The 16808-nt window shown below is 35.6% G+C and overlaps 2 protein-coding genes across 8 annotated transcripts; both read right to left on the bottom strand.

Annotated features, from left to right (window-relative positions):
- Positions 1–623: 623 nt before the first annotated feature.
- On the bottom strand, positions 624–6147 carry LOC113704183 (ribose-phosphate pyrophosphokinase 1-like). Its single transcript, XM_027225906.2, has 8 exons — positions 5696–6147; positions 4910–5074; positions 4303–4551; positions 3865–4008; positions 3623–3790; positions 2703–2772; positions 2164–2245; positions 624–1453 (listed from the first exon to the last, which is right to left on the bottom strand). The coding sequence occupies exons 1-8, from the start codon at positions 5840–5842 to the stop codon at positions 1273–1275; spliced, it is 1206 nt and encodes a 401-aa protein (XP_027081707.2). The 5' UTR covers positions 5843–6147; the 3' UTR covers positions 624–1272.
- Positions 6148–11504: 5357 nt separating this feature from the next.
- LOC113705377 (tobamovirus multiplication protein 2B-like) lies at positions 11505–16113 on the bottom strand. Of its 7 annotated transcripts, none has more exons than XR_011820179.1 (7): positions 15949–16113; positions 15515–15752; positions 14472–14537; positions 14319–14383; positions 13317–13380; positions 12976–13066; positions 11505–12017 (listed from the first exon to the last, which is right to left on the bottom strand). XR_011820179.1 is itself a non-coding variant. In XM_027227219.2 (6 exons), exons 1-6 carry the CDS (start codon positions 15996–15998, stop codon positions 12009–12011), a joined length of 519 nt encoding a protein of 172 aa, XP_027083020.1. In that variant the 5' UTR covers positions 15999–16109; the 3' UTR covers positions 11505–12008. The 7 variants fall into 7 exon arrangements, 5 of the variants coding, with proteins under 5 accessions (XP_027083020.1, XP_027083019.1, XP_027083022.1 ...); XR_011820180.1 differs by having other exon boundaries at positions 13317–13454; positions 15949–16112; XM_027227219.2 differs by lacking the exon at positions 13317–13380 and having other exon boundaries at positions 15949–16109.
- Between the last annotated feature and the right edge of the window lie 695 nt (positions 16114–16808).

Genomic DNA, 16808 nt, shown 5'->3' on the forward strand with positions numbered 1-16808 from the left:
TATTGAAATTATTTTGATAAATTATTGAATTTTTTTTTTGACTTTTTTTTTTTAACTATGGAACAACTCTCCTCCTTTGAGCCATTTGAGGGTTTGGATTTCAAAATTGACAATTGAACTCACACAGGGAAATTTATGATAATTTTTGCTTTCCTCATTTTTTTTTTTTTATATCTAGAATAATAAAAGATTAGTCCACTTCATATTGCCTCCCTGCTGCTTATGCTAGTAGAATGTGACTGCAAGTAACGTTTCATTTGCCAATTTCAAGAACTTATCGATAAGCGTATGCTTATTTGTCCAATTTTCTAATACCATCTATTGTCCTGAATGTGCAAAATTATAAGATCAGGAGGTTAAATTGGAAGACGACCAAAAGAAAGGGCACTTCAACAATTTTGTGCTTTTCCTTTGTTGGACTTGCTTCCTGCATGGCCCTCAAGAGCCACTATTTAGTCCCTGAAATTATTTGGTCCTATATAATATAGGACAATTTATCCTGGAAACTAGTCACTTAGCATCTGACCACCAAAAACGGTACAAATAAAAATCTATGCAAGGATTCCCACAGCTTTTTGATCATCTAAAAACAAGATGAAATGCTAATAGAGCTTCATGAAAGATGCACCAATGGGTTCTATATTTTATAACTGTAAAGGGACCCAGAGACATCATAGGATCATAGTACAGCAGCCTAACATAGCACTATAGCAGCTAGACCTCCACCTCCATGGGGACAGTGGATGTCAGGCAAAGGAAATTACAAGTAAACTGATGAGCTTAAACAAGTTTCAAAGTCTATAAAAGCATCCAGATGAAATGCTAGTTCTACTCTTAAGCATTTGCTGCATTGTCTCAATTTTCTAGATAAGGCGGATTTGAGTAGGCTATGTTTGCCAATCTGCTCAGGCTACATATTTATCATCAACATCAGCATCAATTTTCTCCAGGAGGGCAGACGAACAAAAAGAAAAAGAAGCAGGGGGCAATAAAGAAGGAAATTAGCTATATCAAACTTAAAACTGATATCGCTATCAACCAACGTCCACCAAAGAGTTGTCGGCGGGGAATTTTAGTTAAAAAGTATGGCAATGGTTGGTGGGGTTTTGCATGGCCGGATAAAGATTAACCCAAAAGAATGGGAGGAGAGGTTCATGGTAAAGCATGTGCAATGATGTCTGAGTAAAAGAGAGAGAGAATGCTAAATTTTCAACTACCCTCAGTTCAGTAAGCTCTTATCAAGAATTAACTATCTTCTTATTGTCTTCTAGTTCACTGAAATATGCTACTCACAGAACAGTCATCATGAACGCGCCAAATGGTCTCACCCAACAGGTTTGCAACTGAAAGTACAGTTAACTGCGGGAAATAATTCTTCTCAATTGCTGGAATTGTGTTTGTAACTATAACTTCTTGAAACAGGCCACTTGACAACCTCTCAACTGCAGGTGGGCTGTAGAGAAACATCATCAATCTGGTGATCTATAATTGGATGCATACATGAAAAAATAGGGAACTATAAACATGTGTTCTGCTACCACAAAGTTCACATGGAACTAAGGGTTAAAGAAATCTGACACAGACGGGAACCACATTAACCAAACAGAGTTCAACATGAATGTATATGCACATAAACTTCAAATAGTTGATATTTACATGACAAATTGGTGATCTGGCCATAGGCAATGAAGAACAGATATGCTGAGAACTCGGTCAAACGTATTCTCAAGCCCACAGGATTGTCCAGTATTATAGGCAGGCTAATTGTATGATAGCTAAAGAAGATGAAGAAAGAAGCTCCAACTGATTAGAGAATGCTAAGAACTGAAGCAGGTTTTTTTCTTGAAAAAAGAAAAGTGATGGTCTGGAAGCCGGTGTTGACAATGTAATTAAGATCTCATTTGCCGAATAACGCAGCAAATTGGGCCAAACAACACCCCCCCCCCCCAGGCCAAAACAAAAAATACAAAAAGAAACAAGAAAGTTATGACAAAATGGTGGGAAAAAGTGCTGCAGTGTGTGATCCATTAGAATAAAAGTATGAACATACTAGGCCAGTACAAACTATTTGGATCCGATGTTGCTGGACAACAAAACATGTTTGTACGAGAATTAGCAAACAAGGATATAGAGTGAAAAAAAGGGACAGTAAGCTAATATCACCTGAAGACTGCATGAGTGCAGCATGCATACACTTCCCTTGCCCCTTCATCATGCAAAAGAGCTGCTCCTTTTGCAATGGTCCCTGAAACCAACCATCAGCTACTAGGTTAATTGTCAAGATCTACATGGCACAAAAAAAAACTACATGACCTACTAATTGGTACTATAGAATCAGAAAGATGCTTCAAATAGCAAAACAAGATTAAAAACCAGAAAAGATAACTTTATGTTAGAATAAATTAAAAAAAAATCCAAAATGTGAGAGAAAGTTGCTAATTAACTTAGACCTCCAATTTCATAACTGAATCTAAATGATATTAAAAACAGAGATTATGTAAATTTGCTTCTAACATCAAACGCAAAAGGCTGAATATAGATGATGTTATCTTTCAAAATGTAGTTTATAGGTGCTTTGTCAATGATGTGATGATTCCAGCAAGCATGAAGAACATGCCACAATTATTCTTCCACCTTTCTTTAGCATTGCACTTAATCACTGACAAGTTCTGCATCGTTACGAGTAATTAATGATATCCAACCTGCTGTATCAATCATATCATCCACCATAACAGCAACTTTCCCTTTAACATCACCAATCAAATTCATTACCTGGATATGCAAATGGAAAAATCAAGAACACAAAAATATGACAGGAGAATCACAAAGTTCAGGAAGAAAGTTCCATAAATTTATTCCTTCAGGAACATAATCTTAATTGCCAAGATTACTATTAAATTGTTTGAATTGGACCACACAAAGGAAGGTTAGACATTGCTTTGTTACATGGATTGAATGCTAGTTTTGTGATGCCTGGAAAGCAGCATTGGAATAGCCAAATATATAGAAAATAAGTCCTTGAATGATGTGAGCAACATCAGTTCATTCCTGCTTACTACTTTGTGTGTAGATAATATAGCTAGAGAAAACTTTTAGACCTTAAGTACTCTTTGTTATGCCAGGAAAGTTCGAGTGTGATGATTATGAAACTTTGGAAATAAAACTTTGAATTTGTTAAGAAGAGATTGCTTAACTATCATATCCAGGAGCAAAAATAAAATTTGAAACATGTAAGAAGAATATGTGATTAACATATTCAAAAACCATTGCTTTTCTTTGTGCTGCAGATCCTGAAATCTCTTATCAGATGTTATGTATCAAGAAAAATAGGGTTTCAATTGTGCACCTAGCATATGTAGAATCCTAACCAATGGGAAGGTAAAGTACTCATAAGGTTAGACAACTGAAGCATAATGGTATAAGCTTCCCCTGCAGCTAAAAACCAGAATAATATTTAGCTGTCCAAGACATACAAGTGCAGTGCAGATTTCTGACCTGATCATTTATAGGTTCCCATTATGTATTAATGAAGTATGGCAGAAATACATAGACCCCACAAAGTGTACCAGGAAAAAAGTAAACGACGGTAAAAATCCAACCAGAGATCCAGCTAGTGAACTACCTCAGCCACATTGTGGCCGTGTCGCCTTTTATCAACAATTGCTAAAGGTGCATCAGATAACTTTTTAGCAAAAGCACGGGCTCTAGCAACTCCTCCAACATCAGGTGAGACCACAACTAAATCATTCGAAGAAACCTCCTTGCTAGCAAGGTAATCAAGAATGACAGGCTGTATACAGGAAACAAACATTTGATCATCAGTTTATATAACATGTTTAGCAAATTATAGTCCAAAACTCCTACCTGACAGTACACATGGTCCACTGGTATATCAAAGTAACCCATTGATTGCCCTGAGTGAAGATCACAAGCAAGAACACGGTCTGCACCTGCTTCAGTGATAAGGTTTGCTACTAATTTGGCAGCAATAGACTCTCGACCTTGTGTCTGAAGATGAAGAAAACAATGATAAGATAACAACCAAACAAAGATCAAAATGCAAGCATACTGGACTCCCAGACTTCCCAGAACAACTGGACCAAGTTTCCTTTTCTCATCGGCTACGCCCCCCTTCTGTCTCGCTCTTTCACCTACCTTTACCTTAGTTCCTTCAATTCATCCTTAAACTTTTAGCGCTACTAAGTTTTATAGGTGACCACAAAAATTTTTAACCTCTCATGTCAGAAGACACAGACGCTTCAACTAGGCCAGTTATGCAAAAAATAAACTTAAATAGCTTGCCTTTCTATCTGCTCTAGCATATCCAAAGTATGGAATCACTGCCGTGATGTTTTTGGCTGAAGCTCTTCGACAAGCATCTATCATCACCAAAAGCTCCATAAGATTCTCATTGGCTGGAGGGCAGGTGGCTTGGACTAAGAACACATCACAGCCTCTAACACTCTCTTGCAACTGAACATAAATTTCACCATCAGCAAACCTCTTGATATTAACTTTTCCCAGGTTGAGGCCCATGTACCAAGCAATTTCCTAGGAAAAAAAAATGGCAGTGCATTAGTGTAGTAAGAAGTATAACAAATAAATGCAACAAAACTGTGGAAAAAAATGGTACTGCATCAGGGATTTTCTCGCTGAAACTTAGATTCTAAATCAGGAAGAAAATAACATAGCATACAATGGGAAGCAAGGTTGTAGACATAAAAGATCAACAGCTGCTTCTCCACATTATCAAGTCAAATAAAAATAGTGGATAGAGCCAGACGAGCATATTATGCTTGAAAATGCCTCAGGAAGAGATTTCCAGTTTAATGAGACCTCTAACGTTGAGTTATCAACAAATTAACTAAAAACATGAACTTTCTGTTCAAACTGAATAAGTGAAGTTTACCTGAGAAAGAGCAGGATTAGCGGTCCCAGAAAATATTTTCAGCCTGGTTTCATTTCTATCAACCGCCTTCTGCAGGCGCTTTGATTGCAAGAATTTTGGGAGGACTTGATCATTTATGATTGGCACACAAGGCCTTCCATTCAATGGTTGAGTGATTTCACATTTCTAATACAAGACACACAAACATTAATCCAATCAAATCATAGCATTCACTGCACACTGGCAAGGGAACTCTCTGTACATGGGATATTTCAAAAATCCACAAAATTCCTTATAAAAAGGGCCCACTTTGAAAATACATCAACGCTTTGCTGCCTTTTCATCCAACAGTAAAATACTCAAGTAAACAGTTTCACCTTAGATAAAGGTGGGAACTTTTCAATCTACAGTAACCACTAGAGTTTCCCAATTAAAAAAAAAACATGAAAACACCACTTTCCTTAAACGGAAAAAAATCAATTAAAAATAATGAAAATAACTCCACACATCGTCCAATGCCAACATCATCTCCGAAACCTTAACATAAACAAAACTCTAAAAACACCAAAATAAAAAGCTGTGATTTTTATGGCACATAGAACAAACCAAAAAACAAAACCCACCGCAGAAACTTCCAAGAATGAAAATTCCCAAAATTCAACTATCAAAATCCATTTTTATGAAAAACCCACATAGAAATAAACGAACTTTGTCCAAAACAAACATATACACAGAGTAAAAAATGCATAATCGACGTGGAAATAATTCGTAAAACAAAAGGGTGGTGAGAGTGTTTGTGAATCCTACGACGGCGTACGGAGCGTTTGCGGCTGAGAGAGGCTTGGCAGCGAGGCTTCTGCGGCCACAAAAGATAGAAGATGATGAGGAAGATGTAGATGATGGTGCAGTGGAGGTCGAAGACGACGTCGGAGATGGTAGAACCAAAGAAGCCATTAATATTAATATTAATGTGCAAGTGTGTTTTGTTGTGTTTCTGGTGCGTGAGTGTGTGCACCCTTTGTTCTTGTTTTTCTGACGAGTTTGGTTTTGGAGGTGGAGGAGGCGTTGTCCGCTTTGTATGGATGGAGTGGCGGGGGCTGCTGTTTGCTTTGGCAGCTGTGGCCTTGGGAGGACTTGAGCGAGTAGGGTCACGTTTTCTGTGGGGAAATTGGCGGATGGCTGTGAAACGACAGCGTTCCGTTAGAGATCACAGTCGTATGTGCCTTTGGTTTTGTGGGTCCAATGGGAAGCGAATTCGAGGGAACACCTACCAGTTAGTAGTAGTAGTAGTATATGACTTTCGAGTCCTTGAGAAGGTTAAACGCAAGGGCTTATTTCATCTTGGTCCTTCGAAGAAATTTAATAGTTCAATTTACCCATTGTTTTACAGAAATTCTAATTTGCTGCTTTAAAAACAAAATTTGGTTTTGATTTGTTCTCCAGTATGATTTACAAATTCCAACTACTGCTTAAAGTCTAAGCCACGATATGATGCCTAATATATTTTTTTATAAACGACAATAACTTGATATTAATTGGAATAATAATTTCATAATTTGAGTTACTACCCTAACATTGTTTCCTAATCTCTTAACATGAGTAAGAGAGATACATTGGAATCTACAATTCATAGCTATGATGCCTTCGATGATTGGCCTCTGTTCATTGCATATCCTCTGTTCTATCTCTTTATTCATTTTATTCCTCTTTTTGTATGGTATTCTTATTCATCCCGTTCTGTCAAGGACTTCCTTATTGTGGATCTGTGTTCCTTTTGTGATTTATTGTAAATACTAATTTTGGTTGTGTTTGGATTATATTTTTCTAAATTTTTTGTAGAAAAATTACTGTAGCAATTTGATATATGTGAGGTAAAATGGTGATTGGGAAATGTATTCACGGAAAACGTACCAATTTTTCTTTGGAAAATAGCTGTCCAAACAAGGCTCGCTTTTCAGATATTCCAAAATATATATTCATAGTGAGAATTATGTGATTCTTCCCATCTTTCCTTTCTGTTACTTCTTTTAGGTTTTCCCACCACTTTCAAAAATCATCTCTATACGAGTTTAGTTCATCATATTGAATTGGAGCCATCTTCCATACCATTTGAGCCTTTATATAGAAAAACAACATGTGTTCTATTACTTCTAATTGCTTCCCACAGCATTTACCCATAGAGTCTCCTTTTCCTGTCCTCTTAAACACTATTTCATTAACTGTTAATATTTGATGCAAGTATTTTTTTTTTGTATTTAGCATTCAATCCCTATAGAAACATCCAATTATCAGTATTGGGCATATCTTTACTCTATTGCCCTTTCCAAATTTGCTGCATTAATTCTGATTTTCTTCCTTACTCATCTCTTTCTTTTTAGCTTCTACATATTTGGATTTGACAGTATAAATTCCTTTTGAGTCATTTTGCCATACTCTTCTGTCCATTCCACCTTACAGACTTAGTGAAATTTTCAGTATACTACTAACATCTTCTTCTATAAAGCACTCTTATCAGCCTACCTATATCCCAATTTACCTCCAATTATCTGCTCATTAACTTTAATGTACCCGTTGTTGTCCTTTTTGGATGTGATCTGACCTTACTATTAAGAACGTTCTTCAGTCATTTGTCATTCCATATTTGCATTGTCTTTCCATCCCCAATTTTCATCAACGTACCTTCCTCAATTAGCCATTACTGCTTTAAAGGCTTTTCCATTTCCATGATACACTAACATTACATATAAAAAGTGTGGGGAATGGAGTCTAATTACCTCTTTAAGTTGGAAAACTATCAAGGGGCTTTGGCACCTCGACAATTCCATACTAAAGCCATCATTGGAAACTTAGTTGCTAATTTTGTTTGGCTACCTCCACCATGGTTTCTTTGTTGGTTTCAGTCCATTGCCGTTTTGTTTTACTTTTCTTATAATCCTTACCCTCATCAATGTTTGAAGTCTCTCACTATCTTGTGTTTTGATTTTCCTCTTCCATATTCCTATATTATCTTTAGAATAGGTTTAGATAGGTCGTGGCGGTTTTCTCTCCTGCTTTGTCCTGCTAGCTCCTTTCTACTGCTTCTCTCTATTAACTGCCTTGTTATTTGCTTATTCTTTCTCCATCCATCCTGATGTTATTAGCTCGTTAGCTTATAAATCATGACTCATTGGCATGTCTATCGTTTTTCTATCCGTAATATCTATCTGGGTATGATGGATCAACCAGTATTTCATTCTCATAGTTATCATTAGAGCTGTTAAATGAATCGAACTGTTAGGTAGGTTGGTTCGTTTCGACACGTTCATGTTCGTGAAAGACTCGTTCGAAACCTTAAACAAACTGAATTCGAACGAATTTTTTTGTTCGATTAGTAATCGAGCGAACACGAGCATGTTCGCAAATTTTAACGAACGTTCGCAAATACGAGCACATTCGCGAGTTTTAACGAACGTTCGCGAACATGGATATAATTATCATTTGACAAATTTTAGGATTAATTTTATGGCTAGACTTTTATACTTGGAGGGTTTTATTTGTTATTTTTATGTTAATGTTAGTTATATAGTTAATGAATAATAGAATTTAATCACTTAGTACTTTAATTATTTTTTAGAATGATTAATGATTTGTATGGCATATTTAAGGCTTAAAATAATTTGGATTCAAGCATGTTCGCGAACGGCTCGTTTATGTTAAATGAGCCAAACACGAACACGAACTCGAATATGAACTTTACTTAATGAGTCGAACACGAACACAGGTTTGGAGTTCGAAAATTAAGGAACGAACACGAACGTTGTTCGAATCGCTTAACGAACAGAGTTCAAACATGAGATACTCGGTTCGATTCGACTCGTTTACAACTCTAGTTATCATGACCACTTCACTTTTTTTTTTTTTTTAGTGTAAGTAGAAGGACTCGAACCCGAAATCTCTTGCTTACACTCCCTCCCCCTACCATCCAACCCATCCCTTCCGCCATCATGACCACCTCTTACTTATTCATTTTTCACTTTCAACTCCCTTATCTAATTGTTGTTGTCCACCAATTCCCCTTACAAATATTCTTAGATCCCTTATTCTTGTTTTCTATCGTCTAACCCATCCCTTCCGCCATCATGACCACCTCTTACTTATTCATTTTTCACTTTCAACTCCCTTATCTAATTGTTGTTGTCCACCAATTCCCCTTACAAATATTCTTAGATCCCTTATTCTTGTTTTCTATCGTCTTTTCCTTCTTTTCAGGTTCCTTCATTAGAAGCTGGCACAGAAATCCAAGTAATGAAGTTGAATAAACTATAGATTCAAACTATTCTCGATCAGTGAAGATTCAGACCCATTATTTAAAGCTTATAAGCTATACACAGAAATCTATCTATATCCTAAACTATAAAAGGCCTAAGATAATCACTAGTTAGGAATCTTATCTAAGAAAACATACTCAAGAATACATGGAAAGATTTAGGTTAAAGCGGCTGAGAACTATGCTTGAAGAAATTTGAAGAAATCTTAAAATGTTTGAAATGTTTGAAAATATTTGGAAATAGAGGGAGAAGCTCTCACTGCCTAATTACCACTTACAAAAAATGTTATAGTCCCTTTAGTAATCTGACTTGTTACCTTTGCTTAAGAGTACAAGAATCGTGAACTTAAAGTACCGAATTTCCATTTCAATAAGATAGACAATTTATTTATATTTGAATTAAATGCTTAGTTAAAGGCAAGTCATGTAATAGTTAAGATCTTAAATTGCAATGAATACTGTAATAGAAGGTCAAATTTAAACCGTATTTCTTGTTTGTAGGGAGAATTGGAACAAATTTTTTTTTTGCTAGAGGGCCAAATTGAAACTCACTAACTTTATGATGTTCAATTGAAATTTTTGGTAATTTGAAGACTTAGTATGAAATTAAACTCCAAAAGTTCGTTGGGAGCTTTGAGTCAAAAATCAACGAATAATGACTTGAGAGATTCTCTAGTCTAGAATTAATCACAGCCGAAAAAGGAGAAAGAAGCCATTGAACTTTGACTACCACCCTCGATAAATTCGGTCAAATTTTAGCACCAATACGAGAACCTTCATGCAAGACAAGAAAAGTAGTGAATCGTTGATGTGGGCCAAAGGTTCTGGAGGAATTCCTTTTTGGGTTTTTACATTATACTGTCTATTCTCCGGCCATTGCATGACAAAATCGCTTGTTCAGAATATATTTTTTCAGAAATTTTTTTTTATATTTTTCATGAATATATTTTTTAATTATTTTTTTATTTTACATATATCAAATCGTCGTAGTACATTTTTTTTCTAAAAAAACTCTTAAAAATGGCAATTCAAACGGGCACAAATTCAAGAAAGCGCACATTACTAGATTGTGCCTATGTATGAAAAGTTTCGGGATTGGTAAATGCAGAAAATCATCTTAAATCCTTGACGGATGCAGCTAATTGTATTGAATAATTTGCTGGATATCTCAAAACAATATATATCACTACAATCCAAACATGCAAATAATTGTATTGAAAGGTGAGGCCAGACTGTAGGCCATAACATCTCAAACCCTTTTACCATATAAGCTAAGGTAAAAGTCCCTATAGGTCATTGCTTTAAAAGTCCTACCGGACGTGGAATAACATCTAAGTAGACAGAAAAGAAATGCAAATTTGTTTTGAAGCAAGATAATAATTTTTAAAAATCCCAAAAGAAAATTTCAGGCAACGGGGAATAAAAAGATTAAGGTTGCTTTTGGATTGCATTTTTCTGGATTTTTTGTAGAAAAATTACTGTAGCGATTTGATGTATGTGAGGTTAAAAGGTGATAGGGAAATGTGCTCACGAAAAACGTAACAATTTTTTGACGAAAAATGCCTGTCCAAACACAGTTGTTTTGCAATTTATAGACAGACGGTGAGAAACACGTGTTGGTATTTTATTTTCTTTTTTAGAAATTGCATTTCTCTAAACTATATATACTGCAAATGTTAAATCTATTCTTTTTTTTTCCTCATTCATTGACGTGAATCACATAATAGTCGCCAAACAAAGTCCTATCTGTCACATTGGTGTCTACTAAAAATTCCACACCAAAGACACACGAAGCAAAGACATCTGGCACTTGCCGTGGGCGGCGGTGGACGGTGACGTATATGAGAAAAGAAAATGAAAAGTAGAAGAAAAAAAGAAGAAGACGAAGAAGTTAAAGAAGGTAGAAAAATTTTGGTTTCCTTTCCACGAAATTACGTGAGTCGTGGAATCAAAGCAAAATATGCCCCACCGGCCACCCCTGCTTGCATGCATTGAATGAACCAATGATAAAAAACAACAAAACGTGGACGAGGCTGCAAGAATTCATGTCGACATTAGGGCACAATAATGCCGTAGCACGTTGATTTAGTTCTCAGTATGGTCCATGCTTTGGAAATAATTCTCCTTGTTTGAAAAATCCAAATAAAATGTGTTTGGATAGTTTATTATTTGAAATATTATTTGGAATAATTACCGTAGCACTTTTTATGATGTGATGTATGTGAGATAAAAAGGTGGTTGGAAATATAAAAAGGTGAGTTGAAAAATGTGTCTATGATGCAAGCGAAATATTATTTGAGATAATTGAGATATCCAAACAAACCCTTTAATTTCTTTCTCGTTGATCACCCTCAGAGTACAAGGGATGCAGGCAGCCACACAGTTCCTCTGAACGGAACTTGGAATAGTAAGCAATACAACTTTACAGGGTTATACCATTTTACATAAGAGAAGCAAAATTCAAACAGAACTAAGACAAGATTGCTTGTGTGCCACAAACTAGTGTGAATTTGAATGTTGGACGGTTCATGATGGCCCAAGCTTATAGTCTTTGACTCGGAAAATTGGGGTGGTTCTTGATGGCTCAACCTTGTAGCATTGACTTGCTTTGTACCCTTTAGGCCCCTTAAGCGACTTTCATGGTTCTTTAGCCTGATTCTTGAGGTTGCTCTGATGTTTCAATTTTCTGACAAAACAATGGGGCACAAAGTCAGGGAGGGTGCAGAGCTTTTCAAAGAACTAATAGTCTATCTTCATCTAGGGCAAATTCACAAGTGCTCTCGAAGGAAGCTGGAATCAGAAGGTTTCAACCACCTACCATCCCTGGAAATTTGAACAAACAGAGCATAACATACAGGACCATAACAGAAACACATAAACTAGGAGATAGAAATAACAGCCGGAAAAAAAATACTAGTATAATTTAATCTACATGCATGACAAGAACATGTTAGGGTTGAGAGACTCCTTTAGTTCAAACTTAAAGTACGAGCGTATTCGATCCCCTAACTGACTACCCCATTGTAGTGATTATTATACCAAAATGCCAACAAAATCGGCATGATTCTGAAACTATCGTCTAGCTTCAGTATGAGGCCAACTCATATTCATTCTAGAACAAATTTCATTCTGTTAGTTCTGTACAAGGAACCAATTTCATTCTGAAATTGGAGCAATTTCAGGTCGAATTCTCAAGAAAATGCCGTCACGTAAATTGACAAAATAAGTAATGCAACAAAGGGGTTCCATGAAGTGAAAAATATTGCATGAGCATATTTACTCCGGATAACTGTTACATTCAACTCAAGTGGGAATGGCTGCATCCACAAACTTAATTCATATCTTTTTCAGGTGAATAACTACTAAACTTCTGAATCAACACTGATGTTTAGACAGGAATCAACACACAACATTCTCAATTTATTACTCAAAGAATATCTCCGATTAGAGCATCTTTTCAATCTCTATGCATGAATCATACATGACTGAAAACATATGATTGTATGAAATGAAATGTATAGCATATGCCAATATTTGCAAAGCATAATTAGAAGTCAAAAGGAAGTGAAAGAACATAAATATCCACATACAATCAACAAGATGTACAAGAGGAATTTCCAATTTTATAGTGGTTATTGCTGTCAGCTCAGCAATATAAATGAGATATACAAACAGATGCATGCCAAACATGGAGAGACAGACAAATATGTGTGTGCGTGCGCATAGACATGCACAGACACGTACACATACACAGAGGGAGAGTGAGACTAGGTTCAAGTACCTCTTGTTCCAGTTGAACCTTGGATAAAGATTTAAGCTGGCAGCTTTCAATATTCGAAAGTAACTGGATGACAGTTTTCAGATGTGGAACACTGCAAAATGTGACTTCCAAATGAGGCAAGACATTCGTAAAGAAGAAAAAGCTACACGATGCAAACAAATTCTAGCAGAAAAAAAGTTCTGTCACTGGTTTTTTATGTCCTCAACCACTGACATCGAAAAGCTTGAAATATTCATGTTCTAGAGTAATCTATGTCAGGTTGTTGTCAATATGTCCCATAGTAAACAAACTGAATATGATAGAAAAGGCATTTAGGGAGGTACAATTCTAGGAGCAATGACCTCTTAGAATAGGGGTTCCTTTGAAACTGCAGAAGATGTAGATATCCCCAAGATTCCCTTTAAACTGCAGAAGGGTTTTCCATTTGAATTCTTGAATTGAGGGACCCCAATTAACACAATTTTGGAATGGCCGGCCACCTTAATACTCAACAAATTTGCAGGGAAGTTCACATCAAGCACTCATTGCACATTACACTTCATATTACTGGATAGCACAACTTAGGACAAGTTTAAAAAACTACCAAGCATCTCAAATAAAGCTGCATAGCAAGGTATTTCATCCTTAATGGAGCAATGCAACTCAAAACAAGTAGCTCTACAGAGATGTGGCTCATCTCAGCAGAAAGAACAGGAGAAAAATCTTAACGACTATAATGTAAGAATAAATATATAAAAATATACTAAGGTACGAAATACACAGTCTACTGGGATCCCTTCATCAAAAAAATAACATGTTATTTACATGTAATAATCTTTACCTTTGCATTTTTACTCAGACACAAGCAGTGGTCTAATCATTTTATGTGTGTCTAGGCAGTTATTAGCTAACTTAATAGCTAATTAAAATCCCATTTATTAAATTCCATTCGTCCTGTGCCTCAAACCACAGGACACAAGAAACTTCCATTTTCAATACCTGATATTTGTCTCACTTCCAAGGCAATATGCCTCAGGAAATGTTAATTCTTACTAACACCTCGAGTCTTTTGTGGGTTGGCACAAAAAATGTATTTATCTCACATCCAAGGCAACAGTAAGTGGACTTGGATTTCTATTTGAACCAATCTTTGAACTTAGAGATGCTACTGGAGAATATAAATAACTGACATAATAGAAACATCACAACTCAGAGTAAGCTACAAAACTAATCTAGCCACAACTGAGGCTAAAAGGTAATAATAACAACTAATAAAAAGTACAGTGCAAAGACAAGACACATGATAAGCACAATGTTGTGCAAAAAATAAAGGATCTCTTAGAAAATAGAGGCAGGAACCCAACCTCTGTAAAGAATTATCCACATGCGCATCCAATGATGAAATTACATGAGGCATCTGTTCCAATACCTGCAAGAAGTAGACAACAATAGCTCAGTATACCAGCTTTTCCAGAGTCTTCTTACTGAGAATCCACAATTGCAGGAGGCATGCATACCAACTCTGTGTTTTTTATAGTAGGTGTCTTCGCCAAAAGGCTTCTTGGAAGCTTCAGTAACTCAGCCTGCATATACACCATTTATATCTCCCTCCACTTTGAGTTTCAAGGCATACCAAAGGTTGGTACTTGAATTCAATACAATAGTCTTGTAATTATCCTTAAGAAAGACAACTGAAATTTATGCAGAGAAATATGTCCTCTTGTATGATGTCATGAGATAGTATTCAGAAAAGTAAATAAATGATGTGTAATCTAAACTGAGAAGTGTGACCAATATATAAGTTTGTAGTACCAACACAACAACTGCAGATTAATATTTTCATCAGGCTAAACCTACTACTTCCACCTGTAAATATATGAGATTTATATCATGCAACACTCCTTTACCACAAGGAAATCCCAGTGACCTGACGAGGAAGAGAGAGTGTGTACATGTTTGTATTAACAGATACTAAAATCAATGTTTGACACTCGAAATGAAAGAGCAAAAAATTCCCATCTTTTTATGCATAGAACACTCCTCATATAAATGTGAACAGCATCGGATAGACGTCTATAACCTTACACTACATAAACTTTAGCACTAATATTGCTAAAGTTGCCATTTTTAATAACATTTAACTTCTATGTAAGGAAAAGTGAGAGAACTCGAATTTAAAGTACAAACGCCTTGGACAGTCCTAACTAAGACCATCATCTTACTAATATTTGAGCATCTTTTAAAAATTACCCTAACAATCTATTGAATAAAACAGTAATTCAAATACTCTTGACGTATAAGAATTCTAAAAGCCTAAAAAAAACCCCAAATTGAATAAAGGAAGATAACCTAATCATCCTAATCCACAATCCGTTTATATTTGCAAAGACACTGTATAATTCCACAAAAAAAGTGCAATAAGTTCAGAGACGCACAATAACAGATTATGCAAAACCTTCCGGAATGTTACATATATGCTATATAATCATTCAAAAAAATAAACGTTGCAGACAGACCTGAAAAAGAAAAGAGTGGGGGAGAAAGAGAGAGAGAGAGGTGCCTGAGCAGGGGAAGACTGAAGCATGAGGTGGAGGAGATTGGAAGTGGATTGAATGGCCTGGGAAATTTGATCAGCCGCTATGGATTTTGCTGACCCTTCTCTGCTGCAGCAGCTGCTGCTGCCATTGCTAGTCCCAGAAGAAGCTGCAGTAGATGTTGATGTGGCCATCTTCTTCTTGGACTTTGATGATGATATTGAGGTTGATATGGGGATTCTCCTGTACTCTGCTTCTTCAACCCTGTTGGCAATCTGGTATGTAAAATTGTGTAAAGACGAAGAAACCAATAGTATTTAAACGAATTGTTTTCTGGAGATTTGTAGATTTTTTTTTTTTTTTTTTGAGGAAGAGATTGGTAGAGTTCAATATCTGGAAACAAGGGGGGGAAAATCCATACTGTCGGATACCAAACAAAAATTTTGAAAAAGAGAACTACCATGAAGATTTTCTATGTTTAATTTGTAGTTTCTTCACAAAATCCACCATCCATGCAAGAATGGAAAAGCATAACCAAATATTTCTTGTTTCGGTTCGTTAAAAGCTACAGTAAGGGCGAAAACTGTCAAGTTAAATCTTAATTCTGTGTGTGTGTGTTTTTTCAATTTGTTGGCTATATTTAGTTTTTGGTCTTAAATATTAAAGGAAATTCTCTTATGTAACGAGTTGATTATATTCTTGTACCACGCCCAAGATTGGAATCAAGAACGAGCTTGAGGAAAAGAAATTCTATTATTAATTGCATTTATTTGTTAGAAATAAAAAGGGTAAAATACAAAAAAAAACTTCCTTTGATCTGACAAATATTCAATTTAACTCTCTCTGATTTAAAATCTACACTATAACTTCCTGTATTTCAATTAAATTGAAAATTGAACAGAAAGCATCTCATGTATAATAAGAGCAATATCGATATTTTACGTACAACCGTTAGATCATATGCTTTCAATTCAATTTTTAATTTAATGGAAACTGCAGGAAATTATAGTTTAATTTTTCAAATAAAAAAGAATTAAATTGACCATTTAACAAACCATAAAAAGTTCATTTATATAAGGACAATATTAACATTTCACGTATAATCATTAGATTAGATACATTTCGTCCAATTTTCAATTTAGTTGAAACCACAGGAAGCTATAAGTTTCCAAATCAAAGAGAGTTAAATTCAACATTTAACAAATCACGAGGAGATTTTTGGTATTTTACCCAAAGAAAAAAGAACAGTTGCACTCGGGCATTATGATTTAGATGACACTTTGTGCTATTCTCAAAATTGCAGATTTTGAGGCTGGAAAA

Source organism: Coffea arabica, chromosome 8e (assembly GCF_036785885.1).
Source record: "Coffea arabica cultivar ET-39 chromosome 8e, Coffea Arabica ET-39 HiFi, whole genome shotgun sequence".
NCBI lineage: Eukaryota > Viridiplantae > Streptophyta > Magnoliopsida > Gentianales > Rubiaceae > Coffea > Coffea arabica.

Coding starts and splice junctions, on each gene's coding strand:
- LOC113704183 (XM_027225906.2), bottom strand. CDS start 5,842: ATGGCTTCTTTGGTTCTACCATCTCCGACGTCGTCTTCGACCTCCACT. Junction 5,075..5,695: donor CAAACGCTCCGTACGCCGTC/GTAGGATTCACA, acceptor GTCTTGTATTAG/AAATGTGAAATCACTCAACC. Junction 4,552..4,909: donor CTAATCCTGCTCTTTCTCAG/GTAAACTTCACT, acceptor TTTTTTTCCTAG/GAAATTGCTTGGTACATGGG.
- LOC113705377 (XM_027227218.2), bottom strand. CDS start 15,998: ATGGTGGATTTTGTGAAGAAACTACAAATTAAACATAGAAAATCTTCA. Junction 15,753..15,948: donor AAACATAGAAAATCTTCATG/GTAGTTCTCTTT, acceptor GATTGCCAACAG/GGTTGAAGAAGCAGAGTACA. Junction 11,881..12,975: donor AGGTTCAACTGGAACAAGAG/GTACTTGAACCT, acceptor TTGTTTTGTCAG/AAAATTGAAACATCAGAGCA.